The following is a 17,190-nucleotide window of genomic DNA, read 5'->3' on the forward strand; positions in this document are numbered from 1 at the left end:
GGAAGCTGAAAACTAACAAGTTAGCATTAACATCATTAGTAGAACTATGATCGAAACGAGATTCTTGCATATATTTTTATTATACTATTCTACCCATTAACCTTAGAATTGATCTTTTCTTTTAGTCTTTAACTGTAAATTCTAATAGGCAAGACTCTTTTTTTGATAAAGACCATAGTTATCCTTTTTTTAAAATAAAATCAAAACATCATAGTTATCCTCTAGGCAGTCAACACAATTATATACTTAAAATTCAAATTTGAAACTACTAATTAAACTAAAATAATTTTGCGTCAATCGATTCGTATTTACAAAATTTTGAAATTGATAAAAAAAGGAAACTTTAAAACAATAAGAAAAACTTTATCACTACTATATAATTAAGTTAGAACCTCAACTTTAAGTGTGTTTAACTAAACCTCAAGCAAATGACTGACTTATTTGCTTAACCAAATGTTGTAAAAGAACATATATTTAGTATTTTGCAACATTTATAACTTTTTTCCAGTTTTTTATCTATACCATCTGATAATAATTCATTCTTTTATGCCCTTTTCCACTCATTAGCTAACTTGTTAATTTTCAACTTTCAACTAACGCTTTAAACTTCCACACACTCATTTGCTAGTCTTGTCAAACAATATTTGATTAAAAAAGAATTCTGATAATATTGATCCATTTAAATAATTGTCATTTGTCCCATGTGTTTTGTTCATATTATAAATTTTCTAAGCCAAATAAAATAATTGTCTTTTAATGCTTTATTATTAACTATTTTCTAATAAAATTAAATACACTTAACTAATGATGATAGAAATTCATCCTTATAAAATAGTGGTCCTCAAATAATACCTCACTCTATTCAATCAAGTTGGCATCCTACTTTTAGTGCCACGTACACATGCTCCCTTGAGTCCCATTGTGCCTTTCCAAGGGTAAGGACCATTTTGTTTATTGCTAAAAATATCGCCGGTTAGCTACGCCATCCTATGTTATAATGATAAAGTTGTCACCAAAGACACAAAATGAACCACACAACATGGAGAAAATAAGGTGGAACATTAACTCATAGAGTTTGAGCAAGCACAGTGTCAAGGACTAGAAAATCATAATGGTTCTTTTTGAAGTCTGCTGGTTATTCAATCATATATCCTTTTGACAACCTTTTGATTGTCACAGAAGCCCTATCTTATCTATGATGATTAGTCAGCAGTCCAACTCTGCTCAACAATCTCACGTACTCTTCTGTTGTATTCACGCTTGTTTTCACTGAACATCCGAGCAGCTTCAGAATTTGCTGGTGAATTTGGGTTTGGATCACACAGCAATGACTGCAACAAGAAAGCCAATTTAATGAAAAAATAGCAAGAATCCAGAGCAATGTACAAGTCAACACTATATTCCTGTTGAGGAAGAGTAAAAGAACACACTCTCTTTCCAACACACTCTAATTGGTTGAAATTCATATATATCTCAACTGGGACTCACATTCAGTGACATGAATTTGACCCAATAAAAGAGAGTGCTAAAAAGTGTATATATAACTAACATATCTCTCTTAATAAGATACATATTAAACAAATTCTTTGATGTGTTCAGCTATCTATTTTGTTCTTTTAGGAGTGATGTGAATTACTCAACATTAAAGAGTTAATAAGGCGAATGAGGGTTGGCTCAATTTGTAGGACCATATAGTATCAGTAAAGTGGCCTTAGGTTTGATTCTCATCAGTTCAGTTTAATTGTAAGCTATTTGTAAGTACAAACACCACTGTATGCCTCCTCACTAAGGCATATGTCATGCCCCTAACCTATCAGAGTTTGAACCTACGATGCAAGTGATAGTTATATAAACCTTATACCACTTGCAAAACAGATCACAAGTGGGTAATTGGTCACAATGGGTGACGTTACCAGTAGCAATAATGAAGAGGTCAGAGATAAACACATCCATAGGTACAATGGATGCTTCAATGCTAGCCTACATGGAAGAGAACGGTAAATAGGTGACATACAGAACTAGTAGTAACTTGTGAAATTCACATCAAAGTTTAGGTTTCCCTGATTCATAGCATAGACTGAATTCAAATGACTGCAAAACCAAAAATTATAGAGAATTATATAGAGAATGGACCACTTGTACAATAATCTACAAATGACACCAACAGGGAGTACATGATACTAACTGAAAGGAAGGTAGTGTTTCTTTATCATAATTTTGGAATTCAATGCAGGAAAAGGAACACGCAAATCTATTATAATGAATTGGGTTAACTCATCCTCAGAAGGTGACTCAAGAGACAAGGATTGCTCAAGTCTATAATGTTCTTTGATCATATTCCTAGTCAATGTAATATCTTAATACCCCTGCTCACACTAAGGATTGAACATCTAGAGCTTGGTACAATTGTTAAGTCGCCCAACATAAAGATTGGAGGATAAGCTCTAAATTACCATATTACAGAAATGGATTAGGCTTGACTTAACCCCAAAAACTATCTTAAGAGGGGATGACTGTCCAAGTCTCATAAGGAATACTTTGGTAATATTGCTAGCAAAAGCAGAATCTTAAACAACATAGTAAACTCAAGTAATTAAAGTAATATGCAAGAGAAATTATTTGCATGGCTGATTTTTTTCTCTCTCTATTGTACTTGGTTAAGTGTACTATTTCCAACATTGATATCAATCGTACAACAACAATAGTTGATACACTAAATTTTCAAGGATATTCATCATTAGATCCCTTTTAATAATTTCCTCTAATGTCCTCCCTCTACCCCTTTTCACATGGTTAGAAACCATGCCATCTAGTCTCCTCGCCAATGCCTCTAGTGGCCTTCTATACAGATGTCTAAACCACCTTCACCAACTTCTAGTCATCTTTTTCTCAATAAATAGATATCAAACCCTTGTATATTATCATTTTGTATCATGTCTTTTTTACTTCCACTTTTTTATGATTTTGTCCATTTAAATTCAAACATTCACTACCACAGAGTATAGTTGATAGTATAACAGCATGATAAAACTCTCCTTTGAACTCGGTAGGTACCTTACGATCACAAATCTCCCTTTGACACCTTTTTTTCATTTTAACCACTCAGCTTGTATCCTGAGTGTAACATCTTTATTAATTTTTCCATCAATTTGTACTATTGATTCTAGATACTTAAATTTAGAAACTTGTGGTACATCTCTTATTTTTTCCTCCAAAAGATTTTTCTTGTTTCTTGTTAAAATTGCAATGTATTGCTCCAACTCAAGCGAAAAACCTTTGATTTCAAGGTTTATCTCTAAGGCTCAACATGTCCATTTAGATCCCCCACCTATAAGAATCTTTTCTTCTAGTGGAAAGCCTTGAACCAACCCATCCAATCTTTTCAAAACTTTTCTTACAAAAGTACTTCTGATCCTACTTGTGGTGAATAAACATTAATGATATTGATAGCTTCCCTGTGCAACCATTAATTTTAAAGATTAGATTTTCTTCACAAACCTTTTTACACCCACTAGATTCCTTTTCCAATTCTTTCGTACAATAACACCCACTGAGTTATTTCCTCTAACTTACCCTCTAGTCCCTTAGCTTTAAAAAAAAACCATTTAGTTTCTTAAAGACAAATGATGATAATTCTTTTGGAATCATGGTGTCCGCTACCTCCAAATACTTAATGTCAAAGTACTGATATTTCAAACACAAAACCTAATGTCATAGTACAAATATTTCAAATACCAAACCCAATCATAGGCACTTCTGGGCTGGCGTCTTCTAGAATCAGTGGCTCTAGCTCATTTAACACTGTACCTTAGTCATACAACACATTACTTCCAAATAATGACCAACCATTGGCACATATAATCTGTCATCAATGATCCATGTTTGGGGTTTCAACATGTTTTATGTTGGATATCAAGGACATAACACAACCTTTCTCCTCTAACCTAAACACTGATTTCAATAGTATTTTAAATAAATTATGTACAGGATACAATCAAATCATTTTTAGCATAAGTATGGTCTTAATGCAATTCTGAAATATTAAGTGAATCACAATTACCTGGATTGAGGTAAGAATTGCAGCTACGTCATAAATAGGGCTCCACTGATTCTGTAAAATGTCCAAGCATATACTGCCATCCGCATAAACTAAAATTTCCAAGTAAAGAGGGGCTTAGAACCAGATTCAAAGGTATTAGCATGCAAACATATACAAAATTGTTTTGTACCACAATTTAAATTAACATAGGAAATGCTTTCGAAACAAATGAAAATATTCACCACTTGATCACATTCCTGTAATTGTTGAAATTTTCAAAAGTTTGGGGTAAGATCAACACATTAAATTGTTAACTATGTACAATTCAATGGTCAGATCGCTTAAAATAATTTTCTACATTAAGTTATTACATGATAGAAGATCCTTACAGAGCGGTTTTAAAATATCCTGACAAATTAATATTTATGCAAGAATTTTCAAAATTACTATTTTAATCAAATCAATACCCAAAACCAGTTTCTGCAGGACATAAATAGCTATATGAGAAAGCAGCATTCACCCTCTATGCATGAATTTTTATATTCTTTTACTTACAAAAGTTTAGCATGCATTTAAATATCCAAAATATATATGTTTTTTTTTCCAACCAAATATAATAAATTTAGAACAACATTACAAAAGGACTAAATATTAAGGGCAAACAACATATGCACACTGTCTACATTCTACAGAACCAAAGTGCCAAACCTGAACTGAAGTATAAAATAATGCATTATGCATATTTTAATTTTTAGATATATTATTCTTGAAGAAAGCTTCCAGGAAGACAAAATCACCACAGAAGCCGTTTCGAGAATAACTTCCAAAAGCTAAATGAATGTTGTGGATTTAAAAAACAACTTTCCCCTTCTGTTTGAAGTTTTGGTTTAAAAGTAAGGATAACCCTCAGGTATTGATTGTACAAAAATTTCACGTGATTGTCATTCTAACTCCAAAGTGGAATTGCAGGGTAGTTTTGTACTCACTGTTAGGATGAAACATTCGAGAAACAAAACGCACAGTAGGTGGTTTATTAGGATAATCCTCTGTAAACTGAAGTGTCAACTTAAACGTACCTGAAAAGACAAGGATATTGTTCATATAAAAATTCATAAATTAGAAAACACTGTACCTAGGCACAACTAAATTACCATCAAACGGGTGAATTTAAACCTTTACCTTTAAGCACCTAAAATACATCAAATACTAAACCTTGTGTGACACACCCACAAGGTGAACTCATGTTTGTATCAATCAAATAAGAATAACACCATATTAGACACTTCCAATAGACACCTTGAATTGTCCTACTTTCTAGAATAAATTTGAACACAAGAAAACACTTTTAAATCGATAAGAAAAAGCTTATTAATATTACAGCATAACAAATATACATATACATAATAGACAAATGGATGTGCAGTTCACCACCTCAACTTTTATCTCTATAAAAATTTACTTTTGAACAAAAATCAGTTGATCTTGATCCTCTACATATCCATGTGGATCATAATTCATAAAGTGCTTAATGGGACAGATGTTATCTCCACGTAGTTAAAGAATACTAGAAACTCAAATACTATCATAACATTTGGAAACATTGAAATAAGATACAAAGTCTCAGTTATCTATAAGGTAGAAGATAGATATAATTGTACCTCCATCCCAAGGGGTGTCATCTGGTCTGGAAAAAAAGAACCAAGAAAAGCACAATTAGATTGTTATCATACCTTAAATCATCCAAAACCACAAAGTAAAGAGAAACACACACTTAAGAAAACAAAAATTTCATGATTTATATACTCCTACACACCCAAAGATAACAGCATTCCAAAGCATAATATTATTGTCTTGGGGAGCCCCACTGATGCCAGCAGGAGGATCTTGTTGCAATCTTTTAAAATCCCTCATCAGTCTCTTCCTTGCCGGGGTCGACATCTTCACCTCCTATATCTCAATCAAGTAAAATTCAAACAATAGTAATCAGTCATTGGCATGCTCATCAGCTCACGTGCACACATAAAAAATTGAGATATAAAGGGAGAGTAAGTTAGTAAACAAGAAAATCTTCGATAACATATCAGATAATACATCAAAGGTTCAGCGAATGCAAACAAAGAGACAATAGAGCTAAATTTGCATTCTCAAAGCTTAACAATTATCACGCCACTAATACTCTATGAGAAAACTCCAGAATTTTCCATAAAATCAAAACTGAACAACCTTATAAGCATCAGTGAGTTAAAAAAGGATTCATTTCACCCACAAACTAAAACAACAAAGTGGGGACATGCTAATTCAAGCTTTTTAAAAGCCCAGAACAAGAAAACAGAAGATCAAGAGTTTCCAAACACCCATTAAAACATTCTTCACACAATCACAAAGTTGGGATTCTTAGCAGATACCCCAGATCGATTTCTCCAATTCCACCACAAAGTAGGAAGCTACCCACAAAACAAGGGATTCTTAAAAACAAATTCCAAATCAATTATTCATCTGCGTATAAGTTAATTTCAGAAAAAGCCATGCACAGAAAATAAAAAGCGGATTTTTAAGCGAAATCGGAAGAGAGAAAGAGAAAGAGAGAGGGTTCTGACCTGCGAATGAGGAAGGGTGTGAGGGGAGGTGCAGAGGGCAGAAGAGAGAAAAGATTGAAGCTTGGAATGGATTGAGGAGAACCCAAAAAGGAAGAGAGAATTTTATGAGGGAAATGGTTCCATGGCGTAGGGATCATGAGAGAGAGAGAGAGAGAATCTTTGGTTTCAATTATTTTGATTTTATAGAATGGTCGAGTCAGCTGAGTCGTCCCAATCCTAAATACTCTCTCTCTCTCTGTGATGATGTCTGCTTTTCTTGGCAACTTGCTACGAACTCCCAACAACCCATGAGACTTTATTATGGATACACACTCACTAACATACACTATTGTTTATTATTAGTCATCGGCAAAATATATCATGGTAACACCAAATCTCGACTAAGAAAATCCATAGTAAACAAAGGAGGAAATGTAAACTTGGTTCATCCTTGGATGCGAAATTAAAATAAGACAAATGTTATTAGTGTACTAGGGATACCAGAAACTTAAGAGAAAATATTTTTTTAGGTGAAAAATTATGTTATCTTGTAATTTTTTTTATCTTTTTTTTATAATTTACACAATAAATATTTTTTTTTACACTGGTTAACAAAACTCTTAAAATAAATCAAAAACACAAAATAATCAAGAAGTAAGAAATATTTATTGTGTAAGAATAGAAAAATGTTAAAAATATAATGAGTTTAATGTTCATATATAATATAAAATAATTTTACATTATTTAATCCCAAATTATGGTTGGAATCTTTAGCACACATGCATAATTTTTTCTTATATAATATTTATAAATTCAAGAGTATAATATAAAAAATACCAAATATAATTTAAATTGTGTCAAAAATATAATTCACATAAAGTTTGAATTATAGTGTAGAAAAGATTATGCTGGACTGTATGCAATTCATACTGGTATATAATTTCTAGATACATGAGGTTCATAACCACATTCTACTCCATACAGAAAGACAAATCCTTTTATCTAGACGAGCAATTGTGAGAGCAACACTTTGTTTCAACAGTCATATATAAAAATTAATATATTAATTTAAAAAAATCATTACATAAATAAAATTAATATAAAAATTAAAATAGGTATGAATATATAATTTACGGACTGAAAATAAAAGTTTTAAAAACAAATAAATTACAGAAGTAAATTTCAGAAATTAAATAAATTTAAAAACAGTTATCTAAATAAATAACAGAAAATTTTAAATAAATAAATAAAATAAGTAAATAGTTAATATTGGTTAGAAAATTAAATTGAACAATTAAGAAACAATAATAAAGTTGCAAAAATTTAAATTTAGTAACGTAAATTTAAATAGTTAGCGACAAAAACATAAATATTTTAATTATTCAATAATGAATATTTGAGATTAAAATAATAATTTACTTTAAGTATTTTTTATGAATTAATTTAAGTAATATTGATATCAATAGTTTGAATCTAATTTAATCTATTTTAATATTTTAATTATTCAAAATATTGTTTATAAAACCATAATTTTATAAAATTATTTTCATTTAAAATATAAAAATATTTAAATCATTTGAAATTTTTATATATAATTAATTTCTCATAGAATTTTAAATAAAATTAGAAATACATGTGAAACTATAAATAAATATATTTTTCTGCTTAAATATTCTCTTCTGATTTCTATTTTGAAGAACATAATTAAGTAATTATGTTTGTCTTAGTGTATATATATATATATATATATATATATATATATATATATATATATATATATATATATATACACGTCAAAACGAAAATGACTCAATGACTCATACAATTTGTACTAGTATTTTTTGAAAACTCTTTTGCTATCCTCCTACATAGGAGTGAATGCACGCTTGTTGTTTGTCGAAGGGGCAAATTTCCCCATCTGGGGTTCTTTTAAAAACTATTTTCCCAGATGGGATTCTTTCGTTATTATTTCCGGCAGGGGGCAGTTTTTAACGTGAAATGCATGGTCATGCAGGCAAACCGCCATTGCCATTGGCGAGTTCGCTGCGTTTGGCCCACGTGGCATGGAAACCGCCACTGGTGTTGGCGGGTTGATGGCAGGTGGAACTCGCCACCTCTGTTGGCGATTCTGGTGATGCTTTCCTAAATCGCCAGTTTGACTGGCGGTTTTGCTTTGCAGGTGGTGCAGTCAGTCATAGGCACGTTGATGGACAGTCTTTTTCAGAGAAAGGGGAGTTGCAACTCCTCCTGGCGATTTGAGTTCAAGTTGCCACTCCTCTTGGTGATTTAGGACTGAGAAAATAGCCAACCCAATTGGCGATTTAAGGCCTATAAATACGAAAAAAAATTTCAGTCTCACAATCACAACTTTGAGTTTTCTGAAGCTTTGAGTTTTCTGTTTCTAAAGCTTTGAGTTTTCTATTTCTGAAGCTTTGAGTTTTCTGAAGTAGCTTTAAGTTTCTTGAAGTACCTTTATTTTTTGTGAGTGTTTAGGGATATCCGCTTAAGATTTTAAATTTGTTTCTTGAGCTTACATATTTGATGTTTGTAGTTTTGAAATTAATAATTTGTGTTATAAATTTTTTTTAACTAATTTGTAATAGCATTTAGAAGGTATAGTTTTGATTAATTTTTTAATTAAATTAGTTTTATATTTTTATTTCTTAATTCCAGTAAAATATTTTGTATAGTTTTTATGAAATTTTTAATTAAATTACTTTTATATTTTATATGATTGTTTGTGTGTAAAAAATAGAAGAAATTTGTCATCAAATTTTTAATTGGTTTGAAATTTGGTTCTTGAAGATTAATTTTGTGAATAAGGTTCGTAAATTTCAGTAAAATAAATTATATTATAAAATATTTTTGAAGTAATTTTTGAGATCAGTTTGAATTTATAGTTTTTAAATAATTTTTTAATTAAATTAGTTTTATATTTTACATGCTTGTTTGTGTGTATAAAATAAAAGAAATATGTGATGATATTTATTTAAAGAAAATATTTGAGTCCCGAAAAAATTTGGTAAATATGAAATTTTGAGTATATTTTTAATTAGATTATGTTGGTTTTGATAGTTTGTTAGTGTGTTAAAAATTAATGAAGCATGTATTGTCAAAAGTAAAAAAATTTGTAACATCATAATTATTTGAAGTAAGTATTTTGAGTGTCGAAATTTATTTTAATATAAATATATATCAATTTAACTATAACTAACCTAACATATATCTATATATATAACACAACTAATAACATATAATTTTTAAAACCTAACATTAACCTATCAATTAAAGTTACCAAGTTAATAATCACATACCAAGCACATAGAACTCACGTAATATGAAGAGGAGAGAAATCGCGTACCAACAGTGAAACACAGCACACCCCTACAATCATTAACAAATTATTTACCATTCATATATATATACACACACACAATAAATATTTATCATTCAAAAATACTTACCAAAAACAAAAGACAGCAACCAAATAAGAAGAAGGCAACAGCAACCAAATAAGAAAAACGCAGTCAGTCTAATGGAGGAAATAAGGAAGAAGAATAGCAAAGCAATGGAAGCAAAGGAAGGTAGCGCGCAGTGCACTCACGAAGCTTCTGCTTTTATAATGGAAGAGGGCCAAAAAAAATTCAAGCCAAGCAACCCGCCAATGGTAATAGCGGTTTTTTGGCAATCCCTGTGCAAGGCAAACCACCAATGGTAATAGCGGTTTCGCCTGCACTGACCCAGCTACACTGCCATGGCAGGACGTAGCCTGCAGCTACACGTCCATGGAACTTGCCAGTTTGACTGGCGGTTCCCAAAGCGCTAAGCATATCGCCATTTGGACTGGCGGTTTCCTCTCTGCATGCACGTATCGCCATTGGTGCTGGCGATTTGCTCAAGGACACCAAACTCGCCACTGATTCTGGCGGTTTGGGTCCTGCATGCATGGTTTTCACGTAAATAACTGCCCTTGTTGGAAATAATTTGGAAACGACCCCATCTGGGGAAATAGTTTCTAAAACTACCCCAGATGGGGAAATTTGCCTGTCGAAGGCCGATGGCGCTCATCTAAGGTTTAGCCTAATCTGAGTCAAGTCTTTTAAAAAGTTATTTTAGTTAAATAAGTCAAGTTATATGTTTAAAAAAAAACTCATTTTAAACCTGTCAGACTGATATGTTTAGTAATAATATTAATTTTAATAAAAATATTATTATTATTATATATAATTTTATAATTATTTTAATAAAATTGCAAACTTATTTTAGTTTTTTTACAATTTGAATAGTTAAGGTTTGGAATAACAAGTTAATTCTAATATGCATAGAAGAGGAGAAACACAAGTTTTTTTCTTTTAGTGAAACTTAAAGACTTTGGTAATATGTCAATATAATGTTTGTAGGTAAGTTTTTCTTATATTTTCTATTCTTAAAATTGTCTTATTTTTTTAGCCCTTAATAATTTTACTATTATACAGTTTTTTTTTACCCTTCTCAATATGAAATAGAATTTCTGAAGAAAAAAAATTGAAATAGACTAACAAGGCATGCTAGACTTATATAAATGTCACGCTGGGCCTAAAATTAGATTGTCCCCTTTTATGTGTTTAAACTCCTAACCTATTCTCATGTTATCTTAAAATTTTACATGTTATACCTTTTTATTTTTATGTACTTGAATGTTAGATTTGATTTTTTAAATAGATTGTCCCCTAACTCTCAGACCTAGATTTGCCACTAATCACCCTAGCCGCACCCATTTCCTCTCCTACTCCTGTATCTATTCAATTATTTTCCAAATTAATCTTTCTATATATTTACTATCTTCTTTTATTTAGTGAAATAAAGAGGAAGAGACCCTTAAAAATTGCAAGGAAACACGCGTACTACGGTTGACATTACATCAGTTTTAACAACATCCGAAACAAAAGATGGAACAAATTCGAAAATTCTCATCGGACATCTAAAGACAAAACAAAATTTGCTCATCTATCTGCCTGATTTGCCTCCCTTAAAGTATGCGACCAACTCAAAGAGCCTCCATCTGAAATTATCTCGCTAATGCTTTTAATAATGCTTGCACCAGGATGATGTGGATCACAACCCTTAGAGATTAGATTCGCATCATTCAAGGAATCAAACTCTACAATAAATTGTCTGTAACCTTTATCCCAAGCATTAAGAATGCCAAGATAAATTGCCTAATTCTCAGCATAGATCACAGAGCATAATCCGACATTTGTAGCATAGACAAATATTGTTTTCCTACAATAGTCACGAAAAACTCCCCTGCAAGGCTGCAGCAGCTTTCTTCAAACCATTATGTACTAACCCATTGCAATTTAACTTGAAGGTTCCAAAAGGAGTGTGTTTCCAACACATCACGGGGTTCAGGCTTATCTTTGACAGAAACTGAACACAGCTGATTATTGACATTAGCACTAACAATGCCAAAAAAAAAAAAAAAACCCACCAACAATAACATCAACTTGCCTTTGAATAATAGTGACAATCTCATAAAGAGTCAAGGTTATCAAACTCGAAAGTTTACGTAGACTCGTGAGAATTCTATAAACTCGACTAGTAAACTCAACTTGTAGACTCGTACGAGTCCACTTCATATAAAAATAATAACATAATATCTATAAATAACATGCGAATTAAATATTTCAACAATATAATTATACTTATCAAAATCCGGAGCTGACACATGTCGGGGTGGACGTGGCTAAGGTGGACTCTCGGACTTCACACATCAGTTTCGAAAGGCACCTTTGTTAAGAGGACAGGAGGGGGGATCTGCAAAACAAAAGACTTTGATGCTCAAGTAAGTGTATGAGTTAGGAGATAAAGCAGATATATGCTTAAATGTAAGCTTCAGTGAGTGATATAGAGAGATGTGCACAGACGTGTTTACTTGTGTGTTGGTGTGTGGGGGATTATGTTGAGGGTTCGACGGAACCTGATATTTATAAGAGTGAAGCATAGTTGCAAATCCTTGTTTGTAGGGATTGTTATAGCGTTTGCAGATAATTCTCGGCTTATAGATAATAGCCAGTAGCTTGTAGATAATGTTAGAGATAAACTATAGCTTAGATATAAAAGCTAGTAGATAATTGTACCTTGTAGATAATTAATTATCTTCCAAGAGATAAAGGGATTCAAATATATTCAAATATTAATAGGTTAGAGATAACCTGCCAGTTAAGGAGTCCGGCTGCTAAGGGTCGAGTGTTTGTGCTAGCTCCTGTTCCAGGGCTGATGTGGAGGATTGTCACGTGTCTTGGAGTGCCATGTAGGGTGCCACGTGTATTTTGTGGACCCTGAATAATACAATAATAAAGCAAAATAGTAAATTATAAATTTCACAATACTTAAATAACCAAGTCTAATAATGCATCACTACTAGATAATTACTTGTAGATGTTATAGTAGTGGTAGAATATTCCCATCAAGTATTTGATGTTATTAGAACACAAGGGTTTGATGTTATTGAAGGTGAGAATTTTTTTACTCGGGAACTATGTTGAACACTAAGCAAACAGAAAATAACTCAAAATGACTTGCGTTTTTGTCTAATTTTTTTAATTTACTGACTTGTTGACTTGGTGGTAAACTTGAGAGTCTACCGAGTTTACTTAGAGTTTATCGAGTCTACTCATAGTCTACTAAAAAGAGAATTTACGCACGAGTCAACTCACAGAGGGTAAGTAAACTCGTAAACTCGTAAGAGTTAGCGAGTTAACTTGAATGTTTGATAACCATGTAAGGAACCTTTCTCATATTCTCAGAAATGAAATCATTCATACACCTCCAAAGGTTATCCAAGGCTACTAAAAAGATAATACTCCAATTCCTACCATTAGCACATGTAACCAAATTCAAATTTGATAGCATCCAGTCATGGATGTTCTGATTGAAAAAATAGCATGCAAAGCTGATGGCAACAACAGATACCACACTGCCATAACAAAAAGACATTGGCGAAAGACATATGATCAACACTCTCCATGTCAGCACCATAATCATAACAAGTTGCACCATTAGATAAAGGCCTTATATGGCCTTAATCATTAGTCAGAAGTGCATTAATTGATATTTTCCACAACAAATATCAAATCCTCTCAGATCCTCTCCAATTCCAAATGGCCTTATGCATAGGATTGTGGGGAAGCATATCATACTCCTTAATACTGCCATACAATATTGACATTTTAAAACCACCATTGTGAGACCCTAGCCAAGTAAGAATGTCATCTCCTTTAGTTATCTTTGGTGGAAGGATAGCTCTAATGCAATCATTAGTTTGAATTGGAAGAAGAGAAGATAACAACTGCAAATTCCAAGAACCATCTGAACTAGCATATTGACAGACTTTATTATAAATATGATCTATTGGTATGTTGCCAGCATATTTTTCAACCAACCTTCCCTGTGAATGAACCCATATATCAGTCCGAAAGTTAACTTGAGCTCCATTGTAAATGTTCCAGCCAAGATTTTTTTGAACAGAGGCCTAACTACTAAAAGTTCCTTTCCAAAAATTTGATCCATTTCTGTTGGTGTCTATAAATGGAATGATAGACTCACCACATTTATATTTGGCCTTCATAATCTAAAACCCAAAGTTCCTTCCTCCTAGTACACATATCCTATCCAACTTTCATCATAAAGGTTAAATTTGTATCTCTAGACTTCCTAAGGCCAAGACCACCAACACTTTTGGGTTTACACAAGTTATTTGAAGCCGTTGTATGAATGTGCCTATGATTAACCATGTCTCCCCAAATGAAGCTTATGTGCTTCTTATCCACCTTATCATATAAGCATCTTGGAAGGTGAGCAAATTGCATAGCATGAGGTAGAGCCTGAACAACAGATTTCACTAAAGTGACCCTACCTACAAAGGATATCTAGTTAGCTTTATAAAAGGAAAGCCTTTGATTCACTTTATCCAAATAAATTGGAAAAAATTCCTAGACATTTTTTCATGCAAAATTGTGACACCAAGGTACTTTCTCAAATCATCAGTGCAAGTAAAACCGAAAAGGGGTACTCAATTGTTGTCTCCTCTACCAACCCATATTCTTCGAGAAGAAAATGCGAGTTTTGTCTTTATTCACTTTTTGGCCTAAACTTCTATAGAACATATTAAGAACATTACTGATCACCTCCACTTGATCTTCATTAGCTTCTGCAAAAATAAGAAGACCATCTGCAAATACTAAACGAGACAACTTAGGAGCTTCCCAAGCAATTTGGATAGGCTTCCAATACTTGTTATCAACAACAATGTAAATTAGATGAAATAATCTTTAAATGCACAACACAAACAAATAGGGAGAAATATGATCTCCTTGTCTAACACCACGTTGAGGGTAAAATTCATCAAGAACTTCCCTATTCCACAATTGCATAGCACACACAAAGAGACAAGCAAAATGCAATGCCAGATGATATCAACAAAATTACTTGGGCATCCAATACCTAAGAGAGTGTCCCTGATAAAACTCCAATCAAGGCAATGATTAGCTCTCTCTAAATCAATTTTTATTGCCATCCAACCTTGTCCACCTTTCTTTCTTTTCATCGAATGAAAGACCTCCTAAACTATAATAATCTTATTCCTACTATAATGGTTAAGGATAAAGCTACACTGAAAAGGCTCAGATGGGACTTCATCAAAGGCATTAGCTTATAGGCCAAAATCTTTGCAATGGTTTAATAAGACTTATCGACCTAAAGTCTTTCAATGTTGTAAAATTCTCCACTTTAGGGATAAAAGTGATCATGGTCTCATTAATTTCTTTCACAAATTAAGGATTGTGAAACACCTTTTGGATAAGATCACATAGAGCCTCTCCCACAACACCTCATTTGTGGCTATGTAATGTTGTAGGTTTTGATGATGCCAAAAAGTAAATGACAGAAAGGTGAAAGCAAAATAACATGAAGAATCTTGAACCTGAACAAGTCAAGCAATTAGAAGATTCAAGACTTAGGTCAAATTGTTAAAAGGTTTTTCCAAAAAACATATTTGGTCATTTGATTAATTTAAATCATGTCTTCAAGTTCTGGAATCAATGTGATCAGTTACCACATCATGTAATCGATTACTAGAAGTAACAGTATAATAGTTTTTTTTTAAAATTTTAAATTTGATATTGCACCAAAAAGCATGTTTTGAAAAGTTACATTTTTCGGGAATGACCCCTAATGGTTTAAATGAATTTTGCCTATAAATATTCATCATTTTAACACATTTATATAAAAATGAGAAACTTTTGAAAAGATATTTTTAACAATCATTCTCAATTAACAAGTTATTGATAAAAAAAACTTGGCTAAATACACTTATTATTGAGAAATCTTTTAGCGCTTCAATTTGTAACATTTCCTCTAAATTAGAGAATGAATTCTTATATTCTTTGTCTAAACTTTTGAAAAGGGTGAGACATCCCTTGTAAGAACAAGAGTGTGGTATCTCTTGATTCTTGAGAGACTCAAACACAAAGGGTGAGTGATCCCAATGTGTAAGAGTGTCTGTTATTGTAAAGGATTTGAAAGATAGTGAAACTCTCAAGTGGGCTGCTTGAGAATTGAACATAGACACAAGAAGTGATCGAACCAGTATAAATAAAGTTTGCATTTCTCTCTTCCTATATCTTTTTACGTAAATTTATTATATTCATTTATTTTGGTAGATATCTTAATTACTTGTTTTTTCTCTTTTTAATCAAGGTTTTGATACATTATCATAGTTATCATATAAAAAGGAATTAGATGTATTAACAAAGAAAAAGTTTATAAACTCAATTCACCCTCCTCCCTTTTGAGTTCATTGAGGCCACTTGGATAACACCATTGAGACTGGTAAAAAACTATTTGAAAATTGTCAAGGCCTATTGCTTTGAAGGAACCCATATACTTAATAGCTCTATATATCTCCTGAGGAGAAACAACAACACCAAGATAACTCAACATAGAAATATCAATGGTAGGGAATATACCTGTAATGTTGTACTGATCATAATTACTATAATCTACAAACAACTTCTTATATGTAGAAATCAATGACCATGCATTTCAAATCATCAGGATTAGAAACCTAATTCCCATCATCTACCTAAATAATTTCTACTTTGTTCTTTCTCTTCCTAACAATAGTGGTGCCATGGAAGGATTTTGTATCATGACCCCCAAAGGCAAGTCATTTAGATTAAGACTTTTGAAACCATAAATCTCCTATTGAGTAAGAACTTCTTCATATTCTTTCCAAGTAGATAAAATATCATCATCTAATTAAGGATGATGAACTCCTAAACTTCATATGCTTATTTGATCTATCAAGCCTCATAATCAACCTTTTCCTTTTGGCAAAAATGTTACTAATAAAAACCTTATTCCATCTTCGCAACTCAATGAAAATTATGCAAATGAACATTCCAAAATACCAAATGGTTCCAATGTCTGGTCACAAAGTTATGGAAATTCGCATGAGTTATCCAAGAGGGCATGAAGCAAAGCAACCTTCTATAAAGGTTCTGAGATACCGTAGCCTTAACATTCAACAAGAAA

General features: G+C 32.1%; 1 protein-coding gene across 3 annotated transcripts; it reads right to left on the reverse strand.

Annotated features, from left to right (window-relative positions):
• Positions 1 to 1,026: 1,026 nt before the first annotated feature.
• LOC114396663 (ubiquitin-conjugating enzyme E2 2) lies at positions 1,027 to 6,829 on the reverse strand. 3 transcript variants are annotated; one of them, XM_028358751.1, is made up of 6 exons: positions 6,637 to 6,827; positions 5,853 to 5,992; positions 5,698 to 5,723; positions 5,026 to 5,115; positions 4,061 to 4,149; positions 1,027 to 1,331 (listed from the first exon to the last, which is right to left on the reverse strand). In XM_028358751.1, exons 2-6 carry the CDS (start codon positions 5,975 to 5,977, stop codon positions 1,203 to 1,205), a joined length of 459 nt encoding a protein of 152 aa, XP_028214552.1. In that variant the 5' UTR covers positions 5,978 to 5,992; positions 6,637 to 6,827; the 3' UTR covers positions 1,027 to 1,202. The 3 variants fall into 3 exon arrangements, with proteins under 3 accessions (XP_028214552.1, XP_028214551.1, XP_028214553.1); XM_028358750.1 differs by having other exon boundaries at positions 5,853 to 5,986; positions 6,637 to 6,824; XM_028358752.1 differs by lacking the exon at positions 5,026 to 5,115 and having other exon boundaries at positions 5,853 to 5,986; positions 6,637 to 6,829.
• Between the last annotated feature and the right edge of the window lie 10,361 nt (positions 6,830 to 17,190).

This window comes from Glycine soja, chromosome 18 (assembly GCF_004193775.1).
Source record: "Glycine soja cultivar W05 chromosome 18, ASM419377v2, whole genome shotgun sequence".
Taxonomy (NCBI): Eukaryota; Viridiplantae; Streptophyta; class Magnoliopsida; order Fabales; family Fabaceae; genus Glycine; species Glycine soja.

What these genes read in the sequence shown, in the direction of transcription:
- LOC114396663 (XM_028358751.1), bottom strand. Translation starts at nt 5,977, where the DNA reads ATGTCGACCCCGGCAAGGAAGAGACTGATGAGGGATTTTAAAAGATTG. An exon ending in TGGAATGCTGTTATCTTTGG is followed by an intron (nt 5,724 to 5,852) that starts GTGTGTAGGAGT and finishes CTTTTTTTCCAG; the next exon opens with ACCAGATGACACCCCTTGGG. An exon ending in TCGAATGTTTCATCCTAACA is followed by an intron (nt 4,150 to 5,025) that starts GTGAGTACAAAA and finishes TGGAAATTTTAG; the next exon opens with TTTATGCGGATGGCAGTATA.